Raw genomic sequence first — 22,726 nt, 5'->3', positions numbered from 1 at the left:
CCTTAAAAAAAAGAAAAGATTTGACTTTATTGACTTCAGGGAACTTAAATAGCCTAAGACTCAGTTTTCCTCAACTGCTAAATGGATATAATACCATCTCTCCCATCAGTTGTGAGTATGAATGAGATGGTGCAAATGCTGCCTCAGCCCAGTACTGGGCCTGGCATACAGTGAGCAGCCAATAAAATGCCAGCTATTAGGTAAGCCGCTTAACCTTCTCGAACCTTCATCTCCTCATGTGTAACAAGTGAACAATAAATCCTGACTTGTGTATCAGACAAGTGATAGTAAATAAGATGAAGTTTGCTTAAGCCTTGGACTTGAAACTCCACAGGTGGAAGGTTATGATTATGGTGACGGGTGGACTCTGATCCCTCAGGAGGAGACTCTCTGGAGCAGTAGCATAGCTGCTCTGGGCGTAGTCTTGGGGTTTGGATAGGCCAGAGTCCACATTTTATCAAGCTGAAGACCCAGACGTAGGTAAAGCTCTCAGGGACATGTCTCAGGGAATAATGCCAGATGGAAAATAGTTGGGAGGGTGGAGAGGAAGATACTCTGTTCTGGGGGTGTGTGAGGAATGGGTTGTTTGGGTTTTGCTGCTGTTAAACTTCCTTGTCTACCACTCGGTAAAAACTGGGACGCTGGCCACTGCCTCAAGGTTGAGGGTGACAGCAGAAGCAACTTTCTGTGGCACATTTGTATGTTAACCTAATAATGTAGATTTTCAGTTGATTATTTTCCTCCAAGCTTTACTTTTTATAGAAGTAGAATTAGATATTTTCCCATTTCTGCATGACGTTTAGCTTTGATCTTTCGGCTTGGATATGTTCTCTAAGCAATAGCTTTTGAAAGGATGTGAGAGGTGAGGAGAGGTAATATGTTCCAGAGGGGAGAGCAGTTAGGGGGTAGGGGATGACAATGACTTAATTTTCTTTTAGCAGCCATTTTGGTATATGTTGAAAGAGCTTATGTTTGCTAGTTTCTTACTATATTTAGAAAATCTGAAATTGTCAAAATTGCATTGTGGAAATACTGTTTTTGGAGATGTACTAAATATTTGAGTTTATTAATAGTTTAACCTCATTTACAATATGAAAGTAAAACAGTGATATTACTGTTTTAATAAAAAAGGATGAGGTATCGAAAAGCAAGAGGGCAATTAGGGGAAAACTTTATGATAATCTGAATTTTGAGGTGCGTCAGACGTGAACTGAAGATCTGAGACCAGTTGTAAAAGTCTACGAACAGCTATAAAACTTGAGATTAAAATCATTGGAAGAACTTTATTATTCAGCATTAATGATCTGTTATATTACAAAAACAATCCAGGGTCATGAGAGATCACACCCTGCCTACTCTAGAGGGCAGGCAAAAATGAGGAAGCCTCCGATACGTCCTTCTAGTCTAGTAAAATTAACTGTTCTTATTTTGAAATCAACTGAACTAATGCATTTAAGAAGTTCATGAATTTTCTCACTCTCTGAAAGCCTCATTTAAGGACATTAAAACATATTTTTGGAGTGTGAAATCCAAATGAATGACTTGCAACAAAAAAGGAACCTGGAATGCTGGCAAAACCGCATTTTCTCTCTGCCCTGATGCAGGAGCCCGGGAGGGAGAACATGCATGGGACAAGCATCGCCTCCAAGCATCGCCCCCGTCTCTAAGGGAGGAAGGCTCCCTGGCAGCCAGGCAGTCAGGCCAGTTTCCTTCTAGGAGTGTCAGAATGTAATTACTCAGAAGTCAGTCATACAACCGATTTAAAATCATTCCCCTGGGACCAAACACCAGGGAGCAATGGCATGTTTCTTTGGGTGACTCTGAGTAGTTAGGACAGGTCCGCTATTTCTGCAGTGGGGCCTGCCTACCCCTGACGTGCAGCCTCCCTTTCCGAACGCCCGACTCCTTAGTTCTGTGTCATTATCATCTTACCATCCCATAGGGGAGCCACACCACGGGGCGGCCCCAGGCTTCTGATGTTGCTCTTTGCTGCAGAGGTGGACGTATTTTTTCCAAGGTCTCAGCCAACAAAGACTTTTTGATAGAAGACTGCCGTGATCATCTAGCTTCGTGCTGGGACCGAAGGGAACGTACGGAAACTCAAGGATGCGGAAGCCACGGTTGTCTAATGTGTCATTGTAAGGGTCACATCTTTTGGAGAGAAACAAGGGAGATGGGTTGCCAGTTGGGCTGCAGAAGGTCTCAGAGTGTTCCTGACCACAGGTACTCCGGGCCGTCATGGTACTCTCGGGGCTGCGCCTGGCCCTCCTTGCGGCGCTGCTGCTCCCGGTGGCTCCGCAGCGCCAGCACCACGCTGGCCCCATACATGATCACCAGGAGACAGGCAAAGGTGGCTGCTGCTCCGTCCGTGCCTGCCAGCTCGCAGTTCATCCAGGTGAGACCCTTGCGGGCATAGAGCCTCGCTCGTGCTCTGCAAGTGTCGGTGGAATTGATCTGCAAGGCTACGTGGAGGTAAATGCCAATGCCTGCGCCGTAGCTCAGAGCCGCCAGGAGGCTGAAGGCGGCCTCCAGGAGGAGCCACTTCCCCCACAGTTTGGTTAGGCTTTTGGCTCCTTGGAGTAAAACACCCATAGTGAGGACACCCAGCCCCAGAGACACAGCCACACCACCATAAATCAGAGGTGCCCGGAGGACCGTATACTGCTGGTCCAGCTGCCGAACCTGCTCCAGCTCCGTGCCCTCAAATGGGGAGTAGTAGTTGTTTCCAAAGCCGCCACCACTGGTGAAGCTGGCGCTGAATCCAGCAAGGACAAAGTAGGAGGCCACGACACACATGAGAACCATCCCATTCAGTATCACCTCCACTATCTGTACCACACCTAGGAGGAGAGAGATGCGGGATTTAACACTGACATCAAGTAGGCTCCATGCCCAGTGTAGGGCTTGAACTCACAACCCTGAAATCAAGAGTTGTATACCCTTCCAACCAAGCCAGCCAGGCACTCCAGGGTTTTTTGTTTGTTTGTGGGGTTTTTTTTTTTAAGATTTTATTTATTCATGAGAGGTACAGGGAGAGAGGCAGAAATGTAGGCAAAGGGAGAAACAGGCTCCCCAGGGGAGGCCGATATGGGACTCGATCCCAGGACCCGGGATCACAACCTGAGCCAAAGGCAGATGCTCAACCACTGCCATCCAGGTGCCCCAGGAACCCCAGTTTTTTATTTTTAATATTCATGTTTGAAAAACAAAATGACACTGTGAAAAAAACTTTGTCAGTTTCTTCAAAACCTGAACATAAGCTTACCCTGTGACCCTGCAACTGGACTCCTGGGGTATTTATCCTAAAGAAACAAACAAAAAAAAGTCTACACAAAACTATGTACATGAAAGCCCACAGTGGCTTTATTTGTAATAGCCTAGTAATCAGAAACCCACATGTCCTTCAGTAGGCGAGTGGTTAAACAGGTATAGTCGTACCATGGAAAACTCTACTCTGCAGTAAAAGGGAAGGATCTCAAGGGAATTGTCATGAGCAGAAAAAAAGCCGGTCTCAAAGGTTATATGCTGTATGATTCCATTTATGTAACAGTCTCAAAATGACAAAATTATGGAGATAGAGCACAGATCCATGGTTGTCGGTGAATGGGGCTAAGCGGGGAGGGGTTGCAGGTGACTATAAGGGGGGAGCCCTAGCCATGCCTGACGATGGGACAGCTGATCATGGTGATGACATGAATGCATGTAAAACTGGTGAAACCTAAAGCTCTATGGATGGTCAATGCCCTGCTGGTGGTACCGTACCATAGTTATGCAAGCTGTGAGCTCTGTGGAAAAACTGGGTGGAGGATACTCAAGATTTCTGTGCTAGTTTTGTAACATTTTGTGAATCTAAAATTATTTCAAATTTTCAAGTTTTTAAAAACTAAAAAAAATGACATAAAAAAGGAATGAACTGAGAAAAATCATTCCTGTCCCTGTCCATCCTGTTCTCTGCCCCCACCTGCTTTCATTACTTCCTAAAGTAACTTTCCAGTGTTCCTTTATGCAAATAAAAGCACACTCAAATCTGCATTTCATCTCCCCTTCCCTGCGTTTTTCACCAGGAGGCATACCACAGGCACTGCTCCGAGTCTTGTTCATTTACTGTTCCTGGAGATGTTTTCAGATCAGCTCCTACAGTGACCACAGACTTCGTTACGTGGGCTCTAATGCCACTATGTGGATGGACCAGTCTATGCAACTGATGGGCATGGGGGCTGTTCACTTGGGGGTTTCTGATGAGTTTAAGGAACCAACAGGTGAATGGAGATTGAATATCTTCTTGTCCAAGGTCAGCTTTCATTCATCACTGACAGAGGCCCTGGCCTTGGCTTAGGTATACTTCTGTTAGAATGTCTCCTGTCTCCTGTCATTCTCCAGGATTCAGAGATGAGAAAAGAAAAGCATATGATCCTAGAGGGGGAACACCAGGTTCACGTCCCCAACAGTTCACTGCCTGTGATCTTGCCTCCGTCACGGACTCGAGGGGTCTACACACTTCACCTGGCGAATGAAGGTAGTGGCTGCCTGTCTTATCCCGAGGGGCTGGGGTGCGGCCCCAATGAAAGCAAGTACATGCAAATACTTGGAAAATCATAAAACATTAATGCAAGTGGATGGTGATGCTACTCTGTAACCTTTGTACAATGGAAGGGGCTTAGGGGGAGATTTAAGAAATGGGACAAATGAGGAGTGTGGTTTCCCAGAAATCAGGAAGCCTAATACCTTAGGGAGTACCTCAACATTTAAAAACTGGGCAGCTAAATCCAGCTCTCTAACGTACTTAGGGGCACCAGCTCCTGGGGTTGCTGATTCTAACTCCTGCTGGGCCCACACAAATTCCTAGGAGGTCCACGGGACACAGCAGCCAAAGGCCCTGACAGTTGAGGAGCTACATTCCTCTAAGCTAAATCAGAAAATAACATCAGAAGTGCCCACTCTCTACCCAGGCAGTGTGACAGGCCACTTGTTCCCCATAGCAGAGCCAACGACTTGGCCCAAACATCACTCAAATTCAGAGGGAGTAGTTAACCCCTACATCCAATATCTTTCTCTACTTTGGGTTTTTTGGTTTGGTTGTGTTTTTTTGTTGTTGTTGTTGTTTGTTTTTTGTTTTTTAAGATTTTATTTATTTATTCATGAGACACGGAGAGCGAGGCAGAGACACAGGCAGAGGGAGATGGAGCCTGATGGATCCTGCATGGAGCCTGATGTGGGACTTGATCCCAGGACCCTGAGCCAACCCAGGCGTCCCTGCCTAGGTTTTCCTTCTGCAAACATGTTAACGTCTCACCCTCAAAGGGAGATGGGAATACTGTCCTACTACAAGATGGGGAAAGCTGAACGTTGGTCTTCCTTCTGGGACAGATTTTGCCAAAACAGTAGAGTCATGATCCATGCATGTATCCACTAGGCTGAAATGAAATAAACCTAGATGTTGTCAACTACCCCACTAGCTACAACAGTTGAGAGGATTAATGGTCTGTCGCCGGGTCCAGTGCTCTTGGGTCTGCGGAAGGAATACGGCCACTAAAGATCAGCACAGTACCTGGCTTCGCGACTAACCTCAAACAGGCTCACGTATTTCCGCCCTTGCTGTTAATGCGGAAAGATTCACAGCTCTCAGAAGAGAACAAGGGTGACTGCTAGCGCTGGCAGTTTACCTCGATGGTGGGATGGGACAAGTGTCCAGAAAGGGAGCAGAGGGCTCTATAGAGGGAAGTGGAGGCCAGAACAGATATGAGCAGACATGAGATTTTTGTTATAAATGGGATCTTTCTGGGTGAGGCTGGTTCTGTGGCTGATCATGTAATACTCTGCTTATACATGTACTTCTGCCTTTGTAAATATGAAAAAAGAGGGGAGGGATCCCTGGGTGGCGCAGCGGTTTGGCGCCTGCCTTTGGCCCAGGGCGCGATCCTGGAGACCCGGGATCGGGTCCCGCGTCGGGCTCCCGGTGCATTGGGCCTGCTTCGCCCTCTGCCTGTGTCTCTGCCTCTCTCTCTCTCTCTGTGACTATCATAAATGAATAAAAAAGAATCTTTAAAAAAAAAAAAAAAGAAAAGAAAAAAGAGGGGAATAAATCAATATTCTTATTTATCTAAAATAACACTGAGGTGCACCCGGGAGGCTCAGTGGTTGAGCATCTGCCTTTGGCTCAGGACGTGATCAGGGGGTCCTGGGATGGAGTCCCACAACCTGGGCTCCCCAGAGGGAGCCTGCTTCTCTCTCTGGCTATGTCTCTGCCTCTCTCTCTGTGTCTCTCATGAATAAAGAAATAAAATATTAAAATAAATAGATAAATAGGGATGCCAGGGTGGCTCAGCAGTTGAGCACCTGCCTTTAGCCCAGGGCATAATCCTGGAATCCCGGGATCGAGTCCCATGTCAGGATCCCCACAGGGAGCCTGCTTCTCTCTCTGCCTATGTCTCTGCCTCTCTCTGTGTGTCTCTCATGAATAAATAAATAAAATATTTAAAAAAATAAAAAAATAAAAAATAAAATAAAACAGAAACATGTAGTCAAGCTATGCTAAAATGAAAAATAAAATCTCCTTCTCTTTGGAAACAAATACTCTTCACACTTTCTTAAGGATTCTTTAAAAAATTGCCTAATCATATACAAGCATTTATTTCATTCTCTAGACCGAAATGGAATTCACGTTTTAAATGTGACAAGTTGCCTGTATTTAAGCGTAGAGTGTTAGTAAAGAGAAGTAAAGAGAAGATTCATGTAAAGCAAAGAACATATTCACTTGTACCAAGAATATATTGTAATGTTCCAGAAGTCATAATTTAACATGCAATAAGGACCCGTGAAGTTGTCTGGCCAAAAGTAGCATTCTTCTGTTGGAACAGATTTTTCATTCTTTTATAATGGATGGATCCTGAATTCCAGATGTCGGGTTTAATTCTTCATACAACGGTACATTTACAAGAGGTACAAAACACTGAGTTTTCAAAGCCACTGTGAGGGGCTTGTTAGCATAGCTTTTTGCAACCCAGTGAATTAATCTGATTCCTCTTTGCTTGGCCCACGCCTACCTCCAACTTACAGGCAGAGTCTCCCAGCCTCCCTACACCCTGCATCCAGAGCAGTAAGGAGGTGAAGGATCGGAGGCCTCAGTGTGGAAAAACTCTGGAGCTCACCTGCTTCACACAGCTGTGTTTAGAAAAGTTCAAGTTGGAATGTTGTCTCCTGGGTATATGGCTTTTCATGGACTTTGAAGATAAAGTTCTTCAGATCCACTTGGTTCTCTCCCTCGAGTTCATCACAGGGGCCTTTTGCTGCAGCCCACGCCTTTTCCTTGTGGGCCTTGACCTCTGGTTTTGCTTTGTTTCAATCATTTTGCTTCATCGCTCACCAACAGAGGGCTCTAGAACCAGGGCCTGCTCCATCAGAGAATCCTGCCCCGTGTAACCCAGAGCTTCACCCAGGATGCCAGATTGGCCCGTCACTGCACGTGTTGGCAAGTCCCGCCACAAAGCACTCCCTGAGAGTAACTTCCACCACTCCCACGGGGCAGGACGGTCTAAAAAGCCTAAAACTCCAACATCTCTGCAGGCTTCTCCTTCAGCTTCCTGACTTTTCGGTAACCCCTGATGGCCAGCACGGCCCCCACGGCAAAGACCCCAGCGCTCAGGGCAGCAAAGATTCCAGCCCCTATGTCCCCGCCGTGGAGACTGCAGCTGAAGCCGCTGTAGCCTTTGCTTTGGTACAGAGCCTCCCTCTCTTTACACACGGGGGAGGCGTAGGCGGCCGAGAGGCGCTGGAAGTAGAAGTACAGAGCGGGGACGTGGGCCGCGGCAATGAGCACGTCCAGCAGGCCTTCGGCCACCAGCCACGGGGGGCAGTGCCACGGCACCCGCAGCACGCCCAGGAGCACGAGGAGGCAGCAGAAGGCCATGAGGGCCCCGCCGCAGGCCATGGCCGTGGTGACGGTGGGCAGCTTCAGCTGGTAGAACTGGACGTCCAGCTGCTGCGCTCTCTCCCCGGCCGCGCCGTCGAAGCCACTGTAAGCCCCTCCGAACTGGTAGTAGTAAATGCCCCCCAGGCTGGGGAGGCCCGTGTAGCCCCCTGTGGAGCCGTAAGACACAGAGCTGCAGGCCAGGACCAACAAGTTCAGGAGCGCCTCCAGCATCTGGCAGCAGGCTGCAAAAGAAGGGCGCGTTACCACTTTCAGGGGTCCCCTGGGTCCCCGGAGACGCGGCCGGGTTGCTCAGCTTCCCCGCGGGAGCTCGCAGGCCCTCTATTCCGCCCCGGGAGGCCTGAGATGCAGCGGGGAACCCTCCCCGAAGGCTCTGAAAAGGATGTCGCGGGGACTCTGGGCTAAGAAGAGTGACCCTCAAAAGAGCGCCTGCCCTGCTGCGGGCCAGGGAGGCGGTGGGAGGGATCGGCCAGTTACCACCCAGAAAGAAAGGCACCCTACATGGAAGGCAGGCGCATCCTCACCCCAGGCCTTCCCTGCCAAAAAGACTTAAGAAAGGGTGACCTCCTCTTTTGTGGCTTTCTTCGGTTTGAAAGAGGAAACTTCTCCAAGTTTGAAGGAAATGACACAGAGCTTAAAGTATACAGTGAAGTTGGAAAAAAGCATGGAAGGGACAACAAATTGTTAACCATGGTTGACATACATCAGAAACAGGAAAGATTAAGTTAATTAAACACACAGGGCTTCCTGAATTAAATGGAATTGGTTTCATTGTTCTTAGATTTCAACTAAGTAGGTCTGCTTAAAATTTAACTTGTTTTCTTTTAGTTTCCCCAAAGAGCAAATCTGGGCTGTGATGCTTTCACAGGGCTAGATTCTCTTGGGGACCCTCGGCTTCTTTGTCTTGGATGAGGACAGTGCTGCAGCTTTTGCACCAAAGCTGGCTGCTTTCCTTAAAAGCAACTTCGAGATATAACTGCTATGGAACAAAAGAACCATTACGTGTGCAGCTTGAGTTTTGACAAATATACCAGCCACACAATGAGTCAAGATACAGAACATGCTCTTCTGTCCAGAAAGTTCCCAAGAGACTTTTTGTGGTCAGTCCCTTACCCTCCTGCTCGGACAATCACTGATCTGCTTTCTGCCATTAGGAATTAGGTTAGCCTTTCTAGAATTTCATGTAAATGGAATCATACAGTTACATACTCTTGTGTGTGTGGCTTTTCTCAGGACTCTATAAAGCTGGGTGCTTCTGAGCTGGAAATTGTATATGCTCCGAACAGTTCTAGGAGGTCAGCTGACTTGGAGTAGACTGTTAGCAGCTTCCTGATGTTTAGAAAACCAGATTTTGTGCCTCTGTCCAGTTGGTCTACATATGAAGCTGTGCTACATCTACACATTCTCCAATCGGAATGATATGCTCTCAAGTATTGTCTATAAACTCTTCGATTTTTCCCCAAAATGCAGAGAGCATTATTGTTTTCTGTAATTATAAAAGTGATATATATACTGATTGTAAAAAAAAATACAGACAAAAGTATATAATGTAATAATTACCTAAAATCCAACCAATTAAAAATATAACTGCTGTGACCTTTATTTTTTCTTCTGGACTTCTGTCATATATGCATAATTTTTGCTGTTATTTGCTTGTAGGTGAAGAATATGGTCCTACCCTATCTACTATTATATAATCTATTTTTTCACTAAGGAATATAGTATGGGGGCACCTAGGTGGCTCAGTCAGTTAAGTGACGTGCCTTTGGCTCAGGTTATGATCCTGAGAGGCGCTGGAAGTAGAAGTACAGAGCGGGGACGTGGGCCGCGTTGGGTTCCCTGCTCAGCGGGGGAGCCTACTTTTCTTTCTTCCTTGGCCTGCTGCTCCCGCTGCTTGTGCTCTCTGTCAAATAAATTAATAAAATCTTAAAAAAAAAAAAAAGTGATTAAAAAAAAGAATATAGTATGAACATTTCTATCTCAGCAAATATAAATATACTTCATATCTTTAAAGGAAGTATAGTAACACCACAATGAATTTGAATAATTCCAAGATAAAGGATACTTAGAGTTTTCCCAACGTCTTGTTGTATGGGGACAAATATATATATTTTTTAATACAGTGTGGCGAAGGCAGAGCTGCTACAACCCCTTGTTCCTGTTTTAACTTTAATAAAACTAGGAAAGAATAAGCAGGGCTGGGGGAGATGTGCAATTCAGGCCACAATCTGAACGCAAACATCATGGTTTGAACACTACCAGTCGAAAGGGAAAAGGAAAGAACAAAGGTGAAAAAGAAACTGTTCCAACCAAATCAGGGAGCCAAGGAGGGGAGCAGGAAATGCACCTTCTTCCCAAGGAACCTGCAACTCCTCACCCATCCCTCCAAATAATAAATGAGCACAACTTGTACACGCACAGGATCCCTTGCGGATCTGATATGCACACACGGACAGTTGTACATACTTTTTTTTTTTTTTGTACATACTTTTAATCTGATCATTAGCCTCAACCCCTAAAGATTTTAGTATCTGAGGAGACTTGCTCATAAGTACCAGTGTCCTATTACACTGAACTTCCAAAAGTATGGCTCACTGCCCAAACTTCAGGGTCTCCCTAGGAAGTCAGGGAGGGCCATAGGCTGCCTCCTGCTTCCACCAGTTTGTTGGAAGAGGACATGATTTCACCGATAAGGAAAAAAGAGTCACAAAAGATCTGCTCTAAGAGGGCTGAAAATCTTTGGGTGACCTTTACCCAGGCATGCATTTCCTGGTGTTCAGTGACTGTTTCTCTCAACACAACACCAAGTATTGTGTCCTGATGTGGGTCTCTGAACATCCAGAGTCCTCTGTAAGCCTTCAATGGTTAGCTTCTGATTGCTAAACCAGCCTTTCACGATCTTGACTCAGAAACAACCTGTAGGCCCAAAGCCAAATAGCCAGAAGCAGTCAAAGCTAAATCAAAGTGTGTTTTAGTCAGGAGTCTCAAGTGCCTCCCTCGCTTCTTGGTAAAATAAACACAGAGGAAAACATATTTCTACTGAGAAATCTGTTAACCGGCCTCTGGCTTATTCCTATTATTTTTATCATCAAGAAAAAAAAAAGGTCAAGCAAGTAAACTGTTTCAGGCTTTAGAATTAGGCTCTAAGTTTCAATTCCAGCTGTTCTAAATAGCTGTGTGGCTTTGGTTATCTTACTATACCTCTCTGAGCTTCAGGAATTATTGAGCAAATTAGAAGCAATTAAGTTGTACCAATAAGTATAAATTAGAGTGCAGATTCTGGTATCTGGATTGCCTAGAGCTCTTTAACGGAAGGTCCACAAAATCCCATAATTATGTGCACCATTGGAATCATCCTACAATAGATTTACAGGTACAAGTTCCTTGATTTCTCTCCCTTAGGCTGAGAGGTTTTCCCCCTTAGTCATATGCAGCCTAGAAAAATTTCTCACCAAGTCATGTGAGCCACAAGGGCTCACCCTGGCAAACCAGATTTTCTTCTTTGCTGGCAAGGCCAGGACTTGTGCTTGGATGGGAACTCAGGGTACCATGTTTGGAATTAACACATGATATTATGTATGTGTTTTTGCAAACTGTGCACATTCTAATAACTGGTTTTTTGTTTTTGTTTGTTCTCAATGAAACAGGGTAGAAATTACCCATATACTTGGCATATAATAATGTTAAAGTACCATTTTACGTGCGTATGTGTATGAACTTGGTCTTAACGTAAAATATATTTCTTACTATGGGTCTCAGGCAACAAATTTTAAGACATCTGTGGCATGAACTGCTACCAGGCTGCCCCTCCAGGTTAGAGGGCTCTAACTCAGCCCTCCCACAGCTGGCAGCTCAAAGCTGGTTCTACCTGCAGTTCCACCTGAATCTAAAGCCTTCGCATGGCTCCTTGCCTCACCAGACCCTGAGCCCTCAGCCCCCAGGGCACATTTGAAAAGAAGCACTGGAAATCTAGCTGTACCTTTCAGATATTTCTATCTTTTTTTTTTTTTTTTTTTTTTTTAATGAGAACCTCCTGTTGTTTTAGAAATAAAAATGAGGGGGATCCCTGGGTGGCTGAACAGTTTAGTGCCTGCCTTCGGCTCGGGGCATGATCCTGGGGTCCCGGGATCGAGTCCTGCATCGGGCTCTCTGAATGGAGCCTGCTTCTCCCTCTGCCTGTGTCTCTGCCTGTCTCTCTCTCTCTCTCTCTCTCTCTCTGTGTCTCTCATGAATTTTAAAAAAAAAAAAAAATCTTAAAAATGTTAGAACCCAAAAGTGAAGTCTGCTTGAATTTTTGTTTCACCAGCTCAGACTCTTTCCAGAACCATCAGCAAACAGTAAAACGTCAAAATGCCTCCCAAATGGCTCACCTCTCCCAGTACACAGGTATCTGCATTTATGGCATTCCAGGAGTCCTTCAGCCTCTGACTGGTAATATTCCACTTCCTCTAGTCCAGACCTGGGGTTCGAGGGCAGGTATCTCCCTGAAGTGGGTTCACTATAACCAAAAACACACACAGCCATTACGGGTTGCAAATTCAATAGCTTGTTCAGTATTGGAACACTGAACATTTCATGCTGCGCCCAGACATTAAAGAAACGTGCAGGGATCCCTGGGTGGCTCAGTGGTTTGGCGCCTGCCTTGGGCCCAGGGCACGATCCTGGGGTCCCTGGATCCAGTTCCGCGCCGGGCTCCCGGCATGGAGCCTGCTTCTCCCTCTGCCTGTGTTTCTGCCTCTCTCTCTCTCTCTCTCTCTCTATCATGAATAAATAAATAAAATCTTTTAAAAAAATAAAGAAATGTGCAGAACAGAAACAAAATTTGCCGCAGCATTTCGTATTCCAGAGAATTCTCTGGTTTAGTGGCCCCAGAGGGCATCTAAACACGGGGCCCAACACTGCTAAGCTACTGTGCTTATAATTCTGAGCACTGATTGGATGCTGGGTTGTCCGCCTGCAGGAGCTATCTAACCAGGTAACCAGGGACCCACCTTTGTGAGCCTAACTTTTCGGTTCGGCATGGACCAGGCCTTCTTTAAAGCTAGTTTATGAAAATAAATAAATAAATAGATAAATAAATAAATAAATAAATAAATAAATAAATAAATAAATAAATAAAAAAAATAAAGCTAGTTTATGTTCACAAGGCTCTGATGCCCAGGCTGACATTCTCTTCCTTCTCTTGTTACTTTGGAAAGGTCTGAATCCACAATAACTCTCCAGGCATATGGGCAACACAGACACCTTTGGATGTCTTCCCCTCTCTCCCTCTTCCTCTGCTGGAGCTGGCACTTTCCTTCCTTCCCCCTCTTTGTCCAGCATACCCTGAGCAGACCCTGAGCTTTGTCTGGGATGCAGTGGTGGGGGCTGCATTCTATCTGCTGGGCTCCAAGGATCCTTCCAGTATTCTCATTACGGATCTCTTGGATTTGAAATCCTTAAACTCTCGTAGCCTTGGATAAAGTCCAAACTTTTAGCACAGCACAGGAGGCCCTGGCTCATCTCTCTTCACTCACAACTTGACATTCACAGATCCAGTCATAGAGAACTGCTACCCGCCCCCCCCCAAAAGATGACCTACACTCCCATGCTCTAGGTCACTGAAGCTCTTTCTCTGCTTGGAACTCCTTTCATTTCCTCTCCTTTTCCAGAGCTCAGCTTTGAAGTCAATATCCTCCAGTAAATCTTCCAGATCTCAGGCAGGGGATCTGTTCTCTCCAAATCTGTTTCCCCTGCAGTGGCACGTTTACCTGTCAGCCTCCTACCAGAGTGTGGACCCTGTCAGTAGATCTCACCCATTAAGTAATGGAGCCCTAGCCCCTTCATCCTGCTCATTAAATAAAAGCTTATTGTGTAGAAGAAAGGTGGAGATAAATTGTCCTTTGGTTTCAAACCAGCAACTGGTTTGAACTGGCTATGAGCCAAAAAAGCAAAAGCATTCCCTTCACTCACCTTGGGGCTGGGGGGATTAGGACCCTGGTTTATAAGGAAATTCAAAAGGTAGCTCTGGAGCTACTAATGCAATGTGGCTTCGGTGAGGGATGAACAACAGGTAGTTCCTGTGACTGTATCTGGGCACAACCTTTGTCAAAGTCTGGCTAGTTGGTTTTAGATAATGTAACATAAACTCAGGATAACAGCTTTCCCGCTGTGTGGACACAACATGGAAAGAGACTGAGCTTAAGCCTCCAAATCCCTACAGCAGATAGGAGCCTGACTCTTCCTTAAAGAAGAGGGCAGATGTCAAAAGCCAGAAGGCAGTCATCACTCCAGTACCTGTCTCCTTACTGGCCTGGCACATAACCTGGGCATTCAGTAACACCTGCGGAGTTGGATGCAATGCTTGATGGAAAAAAGACCGACTTTCCAAGGGAGTGTGGAGTCGAGGACTGCCTCCTCTCTTCCCTTCCATCCCTACGCTCACCCGCTCACCGAGTCTTCCAGAACAGCGGATGCATTCACCTCGCAAGGCCCTAAGGGAGTTCTGTGCTCTACAAGATAGAGATGGCAGTTTGTTCATTCAGAGGAGTGGGATCTGAAACAATCTTGGGGTTTGAATGAGGCTGCCCAGAGAGACTTCTCCGACAAAGCTGGGGAATCTCTGTCCTTCAGTGGAGAGTTTTACGGAGATTTAGTTCTTTGGTTAAGGTCGTTTCTCCCAGCTCCCCCTAGAAGAGGGTACACCTGGTTATTATTAACCCCTCATTGGGTTGACTTTATCAGGCCCTGGCAGGACTTTGGGAGGCTGGTTTTGGAGCACAGGGCAAGGGTCTGAAGCCCCCGGGCAGTCCTAGGGCACGTCGGGGTGGGGTGTGGGGAGGTCAGGGAGGAGCCTCAGGTTAACCCCACCTACCTAACCTCCTTCCACCCCTCCCTTTCCCGTCCTGAGGTTCTCTTCCTCCTTACCAGGTGCCCCGCACGGCCACTGCTACAAGCCGTGGTTTCTACTTTGTCAACCGGGCTCGGATCGAGAAGCGGGGGCATCGAAAGGCCTTCCCTCCCTCCAGGCCACCTCTAAGTGCAAAAAGGAGGGGCGGCGCTGACTCGCTAGGCCGCGGGCCGGGGGCGCCGGGGCAGCGCAGGGGGCCTCAGCCCAGGCCGCGGGGCGCCCCTCACCCACCTCACCTTGCCGGGCCGCGGGGCCCCAAGCGCTCCCTCCTCTGGGGCGGCGGCTCCGGGGTCTCCCGGGGCGCGGGCCAGGGGGGCGGGGCTGCGGGGCCGGCGGGCCTCCGGGGGGCTTCCCGCGCCCGGCCGCGGCGGGCCTTCTCCCCAGCTCGGCGGTCGCCGTCGCCGTCCTGGCGAGCGTCCCGGTCCCTCCCCCTGCCGCGGTGCCCGTCCCCGCGCTCGGCCCCGATCCTCTCCCGGCGCCGGTCCCCGGGTCTGTCCCGCTGGCGCTCGGGGTGACGGTCTCGGTCCGGGCGGGGCTGCCGCTCCGGGTCCCGCTCTTTCGGCCGGGCCCGGGGCTCGCGAGCCCCCGGCGTATCTCCCATGGCGCGCTCCCGCGTCCGCGCCCCGGAGCGACCCGAGGGCAACAACCCACCGCAAGTTTCCCGGGCAGGTGGCCAGGGCCGGGGCGGGGCGGGTCGGGGCGGGCCGGGGCGGGCCGGGGCGGGGCGGGCCCGAGCGGGGCGGGCGGGGCGGGCCGGGGCGCTCACCTGGGCGTGCGCGTGCAGCGGCGCGGCGGGCTCGGAGGCGCTCACCTGGGCGTGCGGGCCGGCAGGGGGCGCGCGGGGGCCCGGTTCGCTTCTCCGCGCCGAGGGGCGCCGACACCTTCCCTGGCGCATCCTCTCGGTGACCCCGAAAGGTGGGTGGCATCCCCGGAGCGTGCCCGTGCACCCCGTCGCTCAGTCCTCTGCCCCCGGCCTCCCAGCCGTCTCTTCCTTCCTCTAGCTCGCTCTCCGCCCCGCCGTCCTTCTAACTGTGTCGTCCAGGGGCCTTGAGGCCAGTTCATCTACTACAACAGTGTCAGACTTTCAAAACGACTACGCAGAACACGCGGCTTTTCCTTTTTTGCCAAGTAAGGATATTTGAAAGCGTACGGAACCTCCGCCTGTTAATTAATCCTTTAGACCAGAATACGCGAGCGCCCACCCAGCAGGCCCTGGGCACACAGTGGCGGCCTCTAGCGGCTGCAAGGAGCTTCCCTCTTAGCATGTGCGGGAAAAGAGAGGGCACTGAGGGCAGAGACTGTCTAGAAGTTAACGAGGAAGGCAGGTTTCTTTCTGCAGATCTGAGAAGGGATCTTTGAGTTGAGTGAGTCCCGGAAGGCAGCCGTGGGGATGGCTGAGAGAATGTTCTAGAAAGAGAAGCTGAAACCAGGTTCCAGGGGAGCGAGTGGGGAATAGGATGAGGCTGAGAGGTGAGAGCAGGCAGGTAGTATAGGGTCTCCACGGTGAAGAGGCCACATTCTCATTCAGTAAGTAAGGGGAAAACACTGAAGGATTTCGAGCAAGAGAGTGACTTGCTGAGTCACTTTTTAAAAAATTATTATTATTTTTTTAGAGAAGGGGAGAGGGAGAGAGACTTTTTTTTTTTCTTTAAGATTTTATTTATTTATTCACAAGAGACACAGAGAGAGAGAGAGAGAGAGAGAGGCAGAAGCAGGCTCCATGCAGGGAGCCTGACGCAGGACTCGATCCGGGGTCTCCAGGATCACACCCTGGGCTGAAGGCGGCGCCAAACCGCGGAGCCACCGGGGCTGCCCGAGAGTGACAATCTTAAGCAGGCTTCGCACCCAGCATGGAGCTCGAAGCTGCTCGATCTCATGACCACGAGATCGTGACCTAAGCAGAAATCAAGAGTCAGACACTTAATGCACTGAGCCACACAGGTACCCCTGATTTATGGTTTTATTTCTGTATTTTTATTTTTTTAAAGATTTTATTTACTCGTGAGACACACAGAGACACAGGCAGAGGGAGAAGCAGGCTCCCCAGGGGCAGCCCCATGCAGGACTCAATCCCAGGACCCCAGGATGAAGACCTGTGCCAAAGGCAGACACAACCACTGAGCCACCCAGGCGTCCCTGATTTACGGTTTTAAAAGACCAGTCTGGCTTTTGTGTAGAGGCTGAATGATAAGGAGCCAAGCTTAGAAGCAAGAGATAAAATTAAGAAGTTACCAGAGCAACTGAGTGAGGGGAGATAGTGACTCAGTTGCTGGTGAGAAGTGAGTGGATCCCAGTTGTGGTTTGGAGGAAGAACTTAAGTATGTGGAGGAGTGAGAGCGGTGGCAGCAACTGCTTACCAAAATGGGAAGCCTGAGGGAAGAAGGTAGGGGGGAAAGTGGGGAGTTTCATTTTGGACGTGCTAAATTCGATGTGGCTAGGATTCATGCCGGTGTAGACGTCCAGTGGCAAAGGGATGGATGAAGGAGTCTGGAGCAGGTCGGGGTGGGGCGAGGTACTCTGCCCTTGTAAAGGTGCTGGCCTTTTGAGGGAGGAACTAGAATGCCTAGGAAGGCCTCCGGCAGAGCCCCAGGGAAATGGAGCCCTTAGAGCTAAACTGGAAAAGGATTAAGAAGTGCTGAGTGAGGTAGGAGGAACCCCAGGAGGGGGTGGTCCAGGCCTACCTGCCCGACATTATCTTAGAGAAGCACTGTGGGCCAAATCCTAGGGCCTCCCACCAGTGTTTATTCCAGCAGCATCCTGTTCTGAGCCTGGGACAGGTGTGACTGTGTAGGAGACCTGGCGAACAAGCAGACGCGGAATGGTTAGTGAGGTGGCAAAGTGCTGGGGCCCTGGAACCCTCTTTTCAAATAAACCAATGCCTTTACCACCTTACCTTTTTCTTTCCCTTGGTTTTGTTTTGTTTTGTATCTTTACCTTGATCCACTTCTTATTGGTCTGTTACTGGAGGCCAGGGAGGGGGGCAGATGACTCCAATTTGGGTTTTCTCTCTCTCTCCCTCCCTCTCTCTCTCTTTTTAAAGATTTTATTTATTTATTCGTGAGAGACACAGAGAAGGGCAGAGACACAGGCAGAGGGAGAAGCAGGCTCCCTGTGGGGATCCTGATGCGGGACTTGATCCCAGGGCCCTGGGACCACCACCTGAGCCAAAGGCAGACTCTCAACCGCTGAGCCACCCGGGGGCCCCTAGTTCTCTCTCACTCTCTCTCTCTCTCTCTCTTTTTAACAGTTATTCACCCTTTGCTTTTTCTTCTGCCTTCACAGACCCTGTCATTCTGAACACTCTTAGAGACCTACTGAGGTCTCTAAGAGTCACCTGTAAATGTTCCCCCTTATGTGCTCAGTAAGGGTTTGCTGAGTGGAAGGATGGACAGACAAGTATTCCTTTTTTACTCTCCTTGGATGCTTTGTGGAAAGAGGAGGACCTGGATATATCTTTGTGGGAGGCTGTGGAGCAAAGTCTTTCCAAAGTCCACATAGTGCCTTAACTTCTCCACAAAACTTTTATGGCAAATTTACCGTTTCTAAAAAAGGTCACAACTCGAGTCCCACATACTCTTCCAGAACCTTGCCACTGCTCCATCAAGACAGAAATTCTCTATCTAGGGGATCCCTGGGTGGCTCAGCGGTTTGGCGCCTGCCTTCGGCCCAGGGTGTGATTCTGGAGTCCCCAGATCAGGTCCCACGTCAGGCTCCCTGCATGGAGCCTGCTTCTCCCTCTGCCTGTGTCTCTGCCTCTCTGTGTGTGTGTCTCTCATGAATAAATAAATGAAATATTTAAAAAAAAAAAAAAAAGAAGAAAGTCTCTATCTAATGACGCCCCCCCCCCCCCGCCCCCCAAGCCTGGACAGGCCTTTGTGATTACCTGGATGAAGAGATTCAGGGCTGGCTATGTAATTTGTGGGGCCCAGTGCAAAATAAAAATGGGGAGCCTTTGTGTAAATAATATTAGGAATTTCAAGATGGTAAAGGCAGAGTATTAAACCAGGGATGGGGCTGTTCTAAGCTTGGGGTCCTGGGTGACTGAGCGGGTCACATCCTGGAAGCTGGCCCTGAATAGAATGTGTCAAAAGAGACAACATGGGTTCTAGGGCCTGTCATAAAAGGCCATGGAGCTTCCTCCTGGTTCTCTGAGAATCCTGCCTCTTGGACCCCAGTCACAGTAATGTGAGGAATCCTAGGCTACATGAAAAAGCTATGTGTGGGTGTTGTGGCTGTTAGCCCCAGCTGTGGTCCCAGCTGATCGCCCATGTCACCTGCCAGGGGTTGCTGAATGAAGGCTCAATGATTCCCTTCCTAGTCTTTGAATCACCTCCAGCCTTTGAATTTTCCTGCTCAGTTCCTGCTCCATTGTGAAGGAGAGACAAGCCATCTTCACTGGTTGTTTCTAAATTCCTGACCCACGGGATCCATGAACATGGTTGTCTTATGCTTCGAAGTTGGGTAGGGGGAGAAATTGGATTTGTTACTTAGCAGAGGATAACCATTGTCCATTCCTTGACTCCAGCTCATCTTGGCCTCTCCCTTTTCTGAGTAGGGAAGTTTTTTGAATTGAAAAATTTGTTGCAGTTTTGGTTCAATACATGCATTTTATTTGAAAACTTACATTTATTTGTATAGTCTGTCTCTCTAGCCAGTCAACTCCCTGGAATGATATGTTTTTTTTTTTTTAATTTTATTTATTTATTCATGAGAGAGAGAGGCAGAGACACAGGCAGAGGGAGAAGCAGGCTCCATGCAGGGAACCCGATGTGGGACTTGATCCCGGGTCTCCAGGATCTCACCCCGGTCCAAAGGCAGGCGCTAAACCACTGAGCCACCGGGGCTGCCCATGTTTTTGCCATTTTCATTGCACAGAGAATTTGCATTGCTCAATAACTAATCATTTGATAGTGAGGAAAAGAGTAAGGTGACTGAGTGAGAGCCCAATGAAAATCTGATGAGTTTATTTAATTTTAGTTTAGTGTATGTTCTTGTTTTTGTAGAGAGATTAGGAACCAATACTCTGACATCTCTTTTGCCTTAGTTAGAAGTGTAAAACCTTTGGGTTATCTACCTTGTTCCCAGAACCCTTGACATTATGCACATGGTGGAAGGTAACAAGGATGGGAGCTCTTTTCTGAGGAAACTTCTTGATTGTTCAACCAAAGCAAAGAGCACCATGAGCAGACGGCCAAAGAGCAGAAAAAGAAAGTACTCGCCATTGGTGTGTTAACAAGAAATATCCTAAAAAGGTAAGATCACAGTTCTCATTCAGATATAAAATGGACACATGCTAAACATTTTATGTAACTCAGTCATCACTGAAGGAATCAGGCAGGTGTTACAACAGATTCAAAAGAAAATCCAAAGAACATACCCAGTGTAGATCAGGAATGATAAATGAGCGTACGAAGGAGGCAAAACTGATTGCTTGCAAGGAGGAAAGGGAAAATCAGTTGAATCTTTACCAGACAAAATAGAATTTGCATCTCTATAGGCAAAACTTTTTTTCTTTTGCATTGCTATCGATTATCTACAATGCAGAGTTGTAAAATAACAGTTTTCTGCTGAAGCACAAAGGCAAGGGCATTGCCTTCACTTAAACTGGGAAAGTGGGATGCTTTGTGGGTTTGGGAAAATGTAGCTGAGAGGCTAGCCCTGAGGAGAAATAGTATACCCGGCCTCTTCTGACTTAGCAGGCTCACAAAAGCCTGTGCATCTGCATTTTTTTTGTGCATCTGCATTTTTTAATAGTTCCATGAAGCATCCCGTTTGAGAACTAATTTATTAATATAAATTAGCATTCAATTTTCCATCCTAAAGGAGAGCCTAACCTAATGTGAAACTAATCCAAATTCTCACCTAAATTTTTTCCTAAAAATAAACATTTCAGGACACCTGGATGGCTCAGTGGTTGAGCATCTACCTTTGGCTCAGGTCGTGATCCCAGGGTCCTGGGATCGAGTCCTGCATCATGTTCCCTGTGAGAAGCCTGCTTCTCCCTCTGCCTGTGTCTCTGCCTCTGTCTCTGTGTCTCTCATGAATGAATAAATACGATCTTTAAAAATAAGTAAATAAAAATAAACATCTCTGTTGGTTTGGGGTACCTTTTAAGGCAATTTGGGGCAGAGGGTTTACTTTCCCAATTTTGTTCTTAACTCTGAGTGGTTTCATTCAGCCATCCCTAACAGGAGGAAGTCCTTCAGGTGAGTGGATCCAGAGGCAATCCTTGCATAGTCCCTGCATGATCCCCTGGCTCCCTCTCCCTCTTAGAACATCCTATGCTGGTCACCAGACTCCAGACTCCAGCTCAGGTGGCGGAGGGACTTGTGACCTGGTTAAGCCTGCAGCGAGGGCAGAGCTGGCCAGCAGGAGGCAGCACAGGCTCAGGTTGGGGCCTCCCCAGCATGTCCCTGTCCCTCAGCCTGAGCCTTTCCCTGCCCACCTGGGCCTAGGTAACTCTATTTCTCTCATCTCAGGTGTGATACAGAAAGCACACAGTTCAGTTTAGTTCAGTATTCCCCGAATAATAAGTGACCTGGAAGTTTCTCAACTTCTCTGTGTCCAAGTGTCCTTGTTTGCAGAATAGGGGTAATTGTATCCATCTCCTAGAATTAAATCAGATGAATATGTGTAAATATGTGTAAAACACTTGAAGCAGTGGTTGGATATATTAGTACTATAAAAGTATTAGCTGTTACTACTGTCCTACTGTCCCTGTTATTATTTATCAGGAACTGTGTGGACTCCTAAGTGAATGAGACTTTTTCTTTTTTAAGATTTATTTATTTAGTTGAGAGAGAGAGAGCGAGAGCCAGCAACGCTGTGTGCGTGCATGCCTGTGAGCAGGGGGAGGGGCCCAGGGAAAGAATCTCAAGCAGACCCCCTACTGAGCACCTCCTCACGGCTTGCTCTCATGACCCTAAGATCATGACCTGAGCTGAAATCGAGTCAGTCCCTTAACCAACTGAGTCACCCAGGCCCCAAGACTATCTTTTAAAGCTCACAGCCCAGGGCACCTGGGTGGCTCAGTGGTTGAGCATCTACCTTTGGCTCAGGGTGTGATCTTGGGGTCCTGGGATCGAGTCCCCCATCAGGCTCCCCACTGGCAGCCTGCTTCTCCCTCTGCCTGTGTCTCTGCCTCTCTCTCTCATGAATAAATAAAATCTTAAAAATTTTTTTTCTGATACAAAATAAAACAAAAAATAGTTTCTATACCTCATGCACAAGCACCCATTTCTCTAGAGGAAGAAAAATTATCGAGGGCAGGCTCAGCCCTCAGAGCCTGGGGGACTCCTCTCAGTGTAAGCTGTCCACGTACATAATTAAGAATCACCCTTCCGGGATCCCTGGGTGGCGCAGCGGTTTGGCGCCTGCCTTTGGCCCAGGGCACGATCCTGGAGACCCGGGATCGAATCCCACGTTGGGCTCCCTGTATGGAGCCTGCTTCTTCCTCTGCCTATGTCTCTGCCTCTCTCTCTATGTGACTATCATGAATAAAAAAAAAGAAAAAAGAATCACCCTTCCTACAGTTTCTACCATTTCAAAAGGTTGCAAAAAATTTAGAGCCCTCTTTTGCCCAACCCCTCCCCTAAAAGATTTAGAGTCCAGGCATGTTAGAGTTCAGGCTCCAGGGACTAGGCCCACCCAGATAATCCAGGATATAATTTCCCTATTTTAAGATACTTCATCATATCTGCAAAGTTGCTTTTGCTATGTGAGGTGACATTTTCAGTTTCCAGGGAGTAGGCTGTGGACATCTTGCAGGGGGCACTGTGGGTCAGAGATTTAGGAGTGCTTTGCCTGGGTGGTTCATGAGAATCCCATGAGGCTGCAGCCAAGAGTTTGGTTAGGGCTGCAGTCATCTAGGCTTTATCGGGGCCAGAGGATCTGCTCCAAAGGTCATCCAC

General features: G+C 47.9%; 1 protein-coding gene and 2 long non-coding RNA genes across 5 annotated transcripts in view; 1 reads left to right on the top strand and 2 right to left on the bottom strand.

Moving 5' to 3' along the window:
• Positions 1-1,257: 1,257 nt before the first annotated feature.
• Positions 1,258-16,021, bottom strand: MARVELD3 (MARVEL domain containing 3). 3 transcript variants are annotated; one of them, XM_038538427.1, is made up of 3 exons: positions 15,628-16,014; positions 12,298-12,425; positions 1,258-2,840 (listed from the first exon to the last, which is right to left on the bottom strand). In XM_038538427.1, exons 1-3 carry the CDS (start codon positions 15,876-15,878, stop codon positions 2,203-2,205), a joined length of 1,017 nt encoding a protein of 338 aa, XP_038394355.1. In that variant the 5' UTR covers positions 15,879-16,014; the 3' UTR covers positions 1,258-2,202. The 3 variants fall into 3 exon arrangements, with proteins under 3 accessions (XP_038394355.1, XP_038394353.1, XP_038394356.1); XM_038538425.1 differs by lacking the exon at positions 15,628-16,014 and adding an exon at positions 15,053-15,486; XM_038538428.1 differs by lacking the exon at positions 1,258-2,840 and adding an exon at positions 6,615-8,151 and having other exon boundaries at positions 15,628-16,021.
• On the top strand, positions 15,254-20,745 carry LOC119871959. The gene is made up of 3 exons (XR_005360115.1): positions 15,254-15,485; positions 15,798-15,944; positions 19,902-20,745. It is a non-coding gene; the product is annotated as an uncharacterized LOC119871959 (long non-coding RNA).
• The window catches only part of LOC106558857, a 36,425-nt gene continuing 31,218 nt past the window's right edge, over positions 17,520-22,726 (bottom strand). Inside the window, exon 4 of the long non-coding RNA XR_005360116.1 lies at positions 17,520-17,612. This is a non-coding gene — a long non-coding RNA (uncharacterized LOC106558857). The remainder of the gene's footprint in view (positions 17,613-22,726) is intronic.

Source organism: Canis lupus, chromosome 5 (assembly GCF_011100685.1).
Source record: "Canis lupus familiaris isolate Mischka breed German Shepherd chromosome 5, alternate assembly UU_Cfam_GSD_1.0, whole genome shotgun sequence".
Taxonomy (NCBI): Eukaryota; Metazoa; Chordata; class Mammalia; order Carnivora; family Canidae; genus Canis; species Canis lupus.
Note: the sequence above shows the minus strand (reverse complement) of the source record. Positions and strands in the feature narration are given on the sequence as shown.

Coding starts and splice junctions, on each gene's coding strand:
- MARVELD3 (XM_038538425.1), bottom strand. CDS start 15,417: ATGGGAGATACGCCGGGGGCTCGCGAGCCCCGGGCCCGGCCGAAAGAG. Junction 12,426..15,052: donor GGGCCCCGCGGCCCGGCAAG/GTGAGGTGGGTG, acceptor TTTTGGTTATAG/TGAACCCACTTCAGGGAGAT. Junction 2,841..12,297: donor ATACCTGTGTACTGGGAGAG/GTGAGCCATTTG, acceptor CTCTCCTCCTAG/GTGTGGTACAGATAGTGGAG.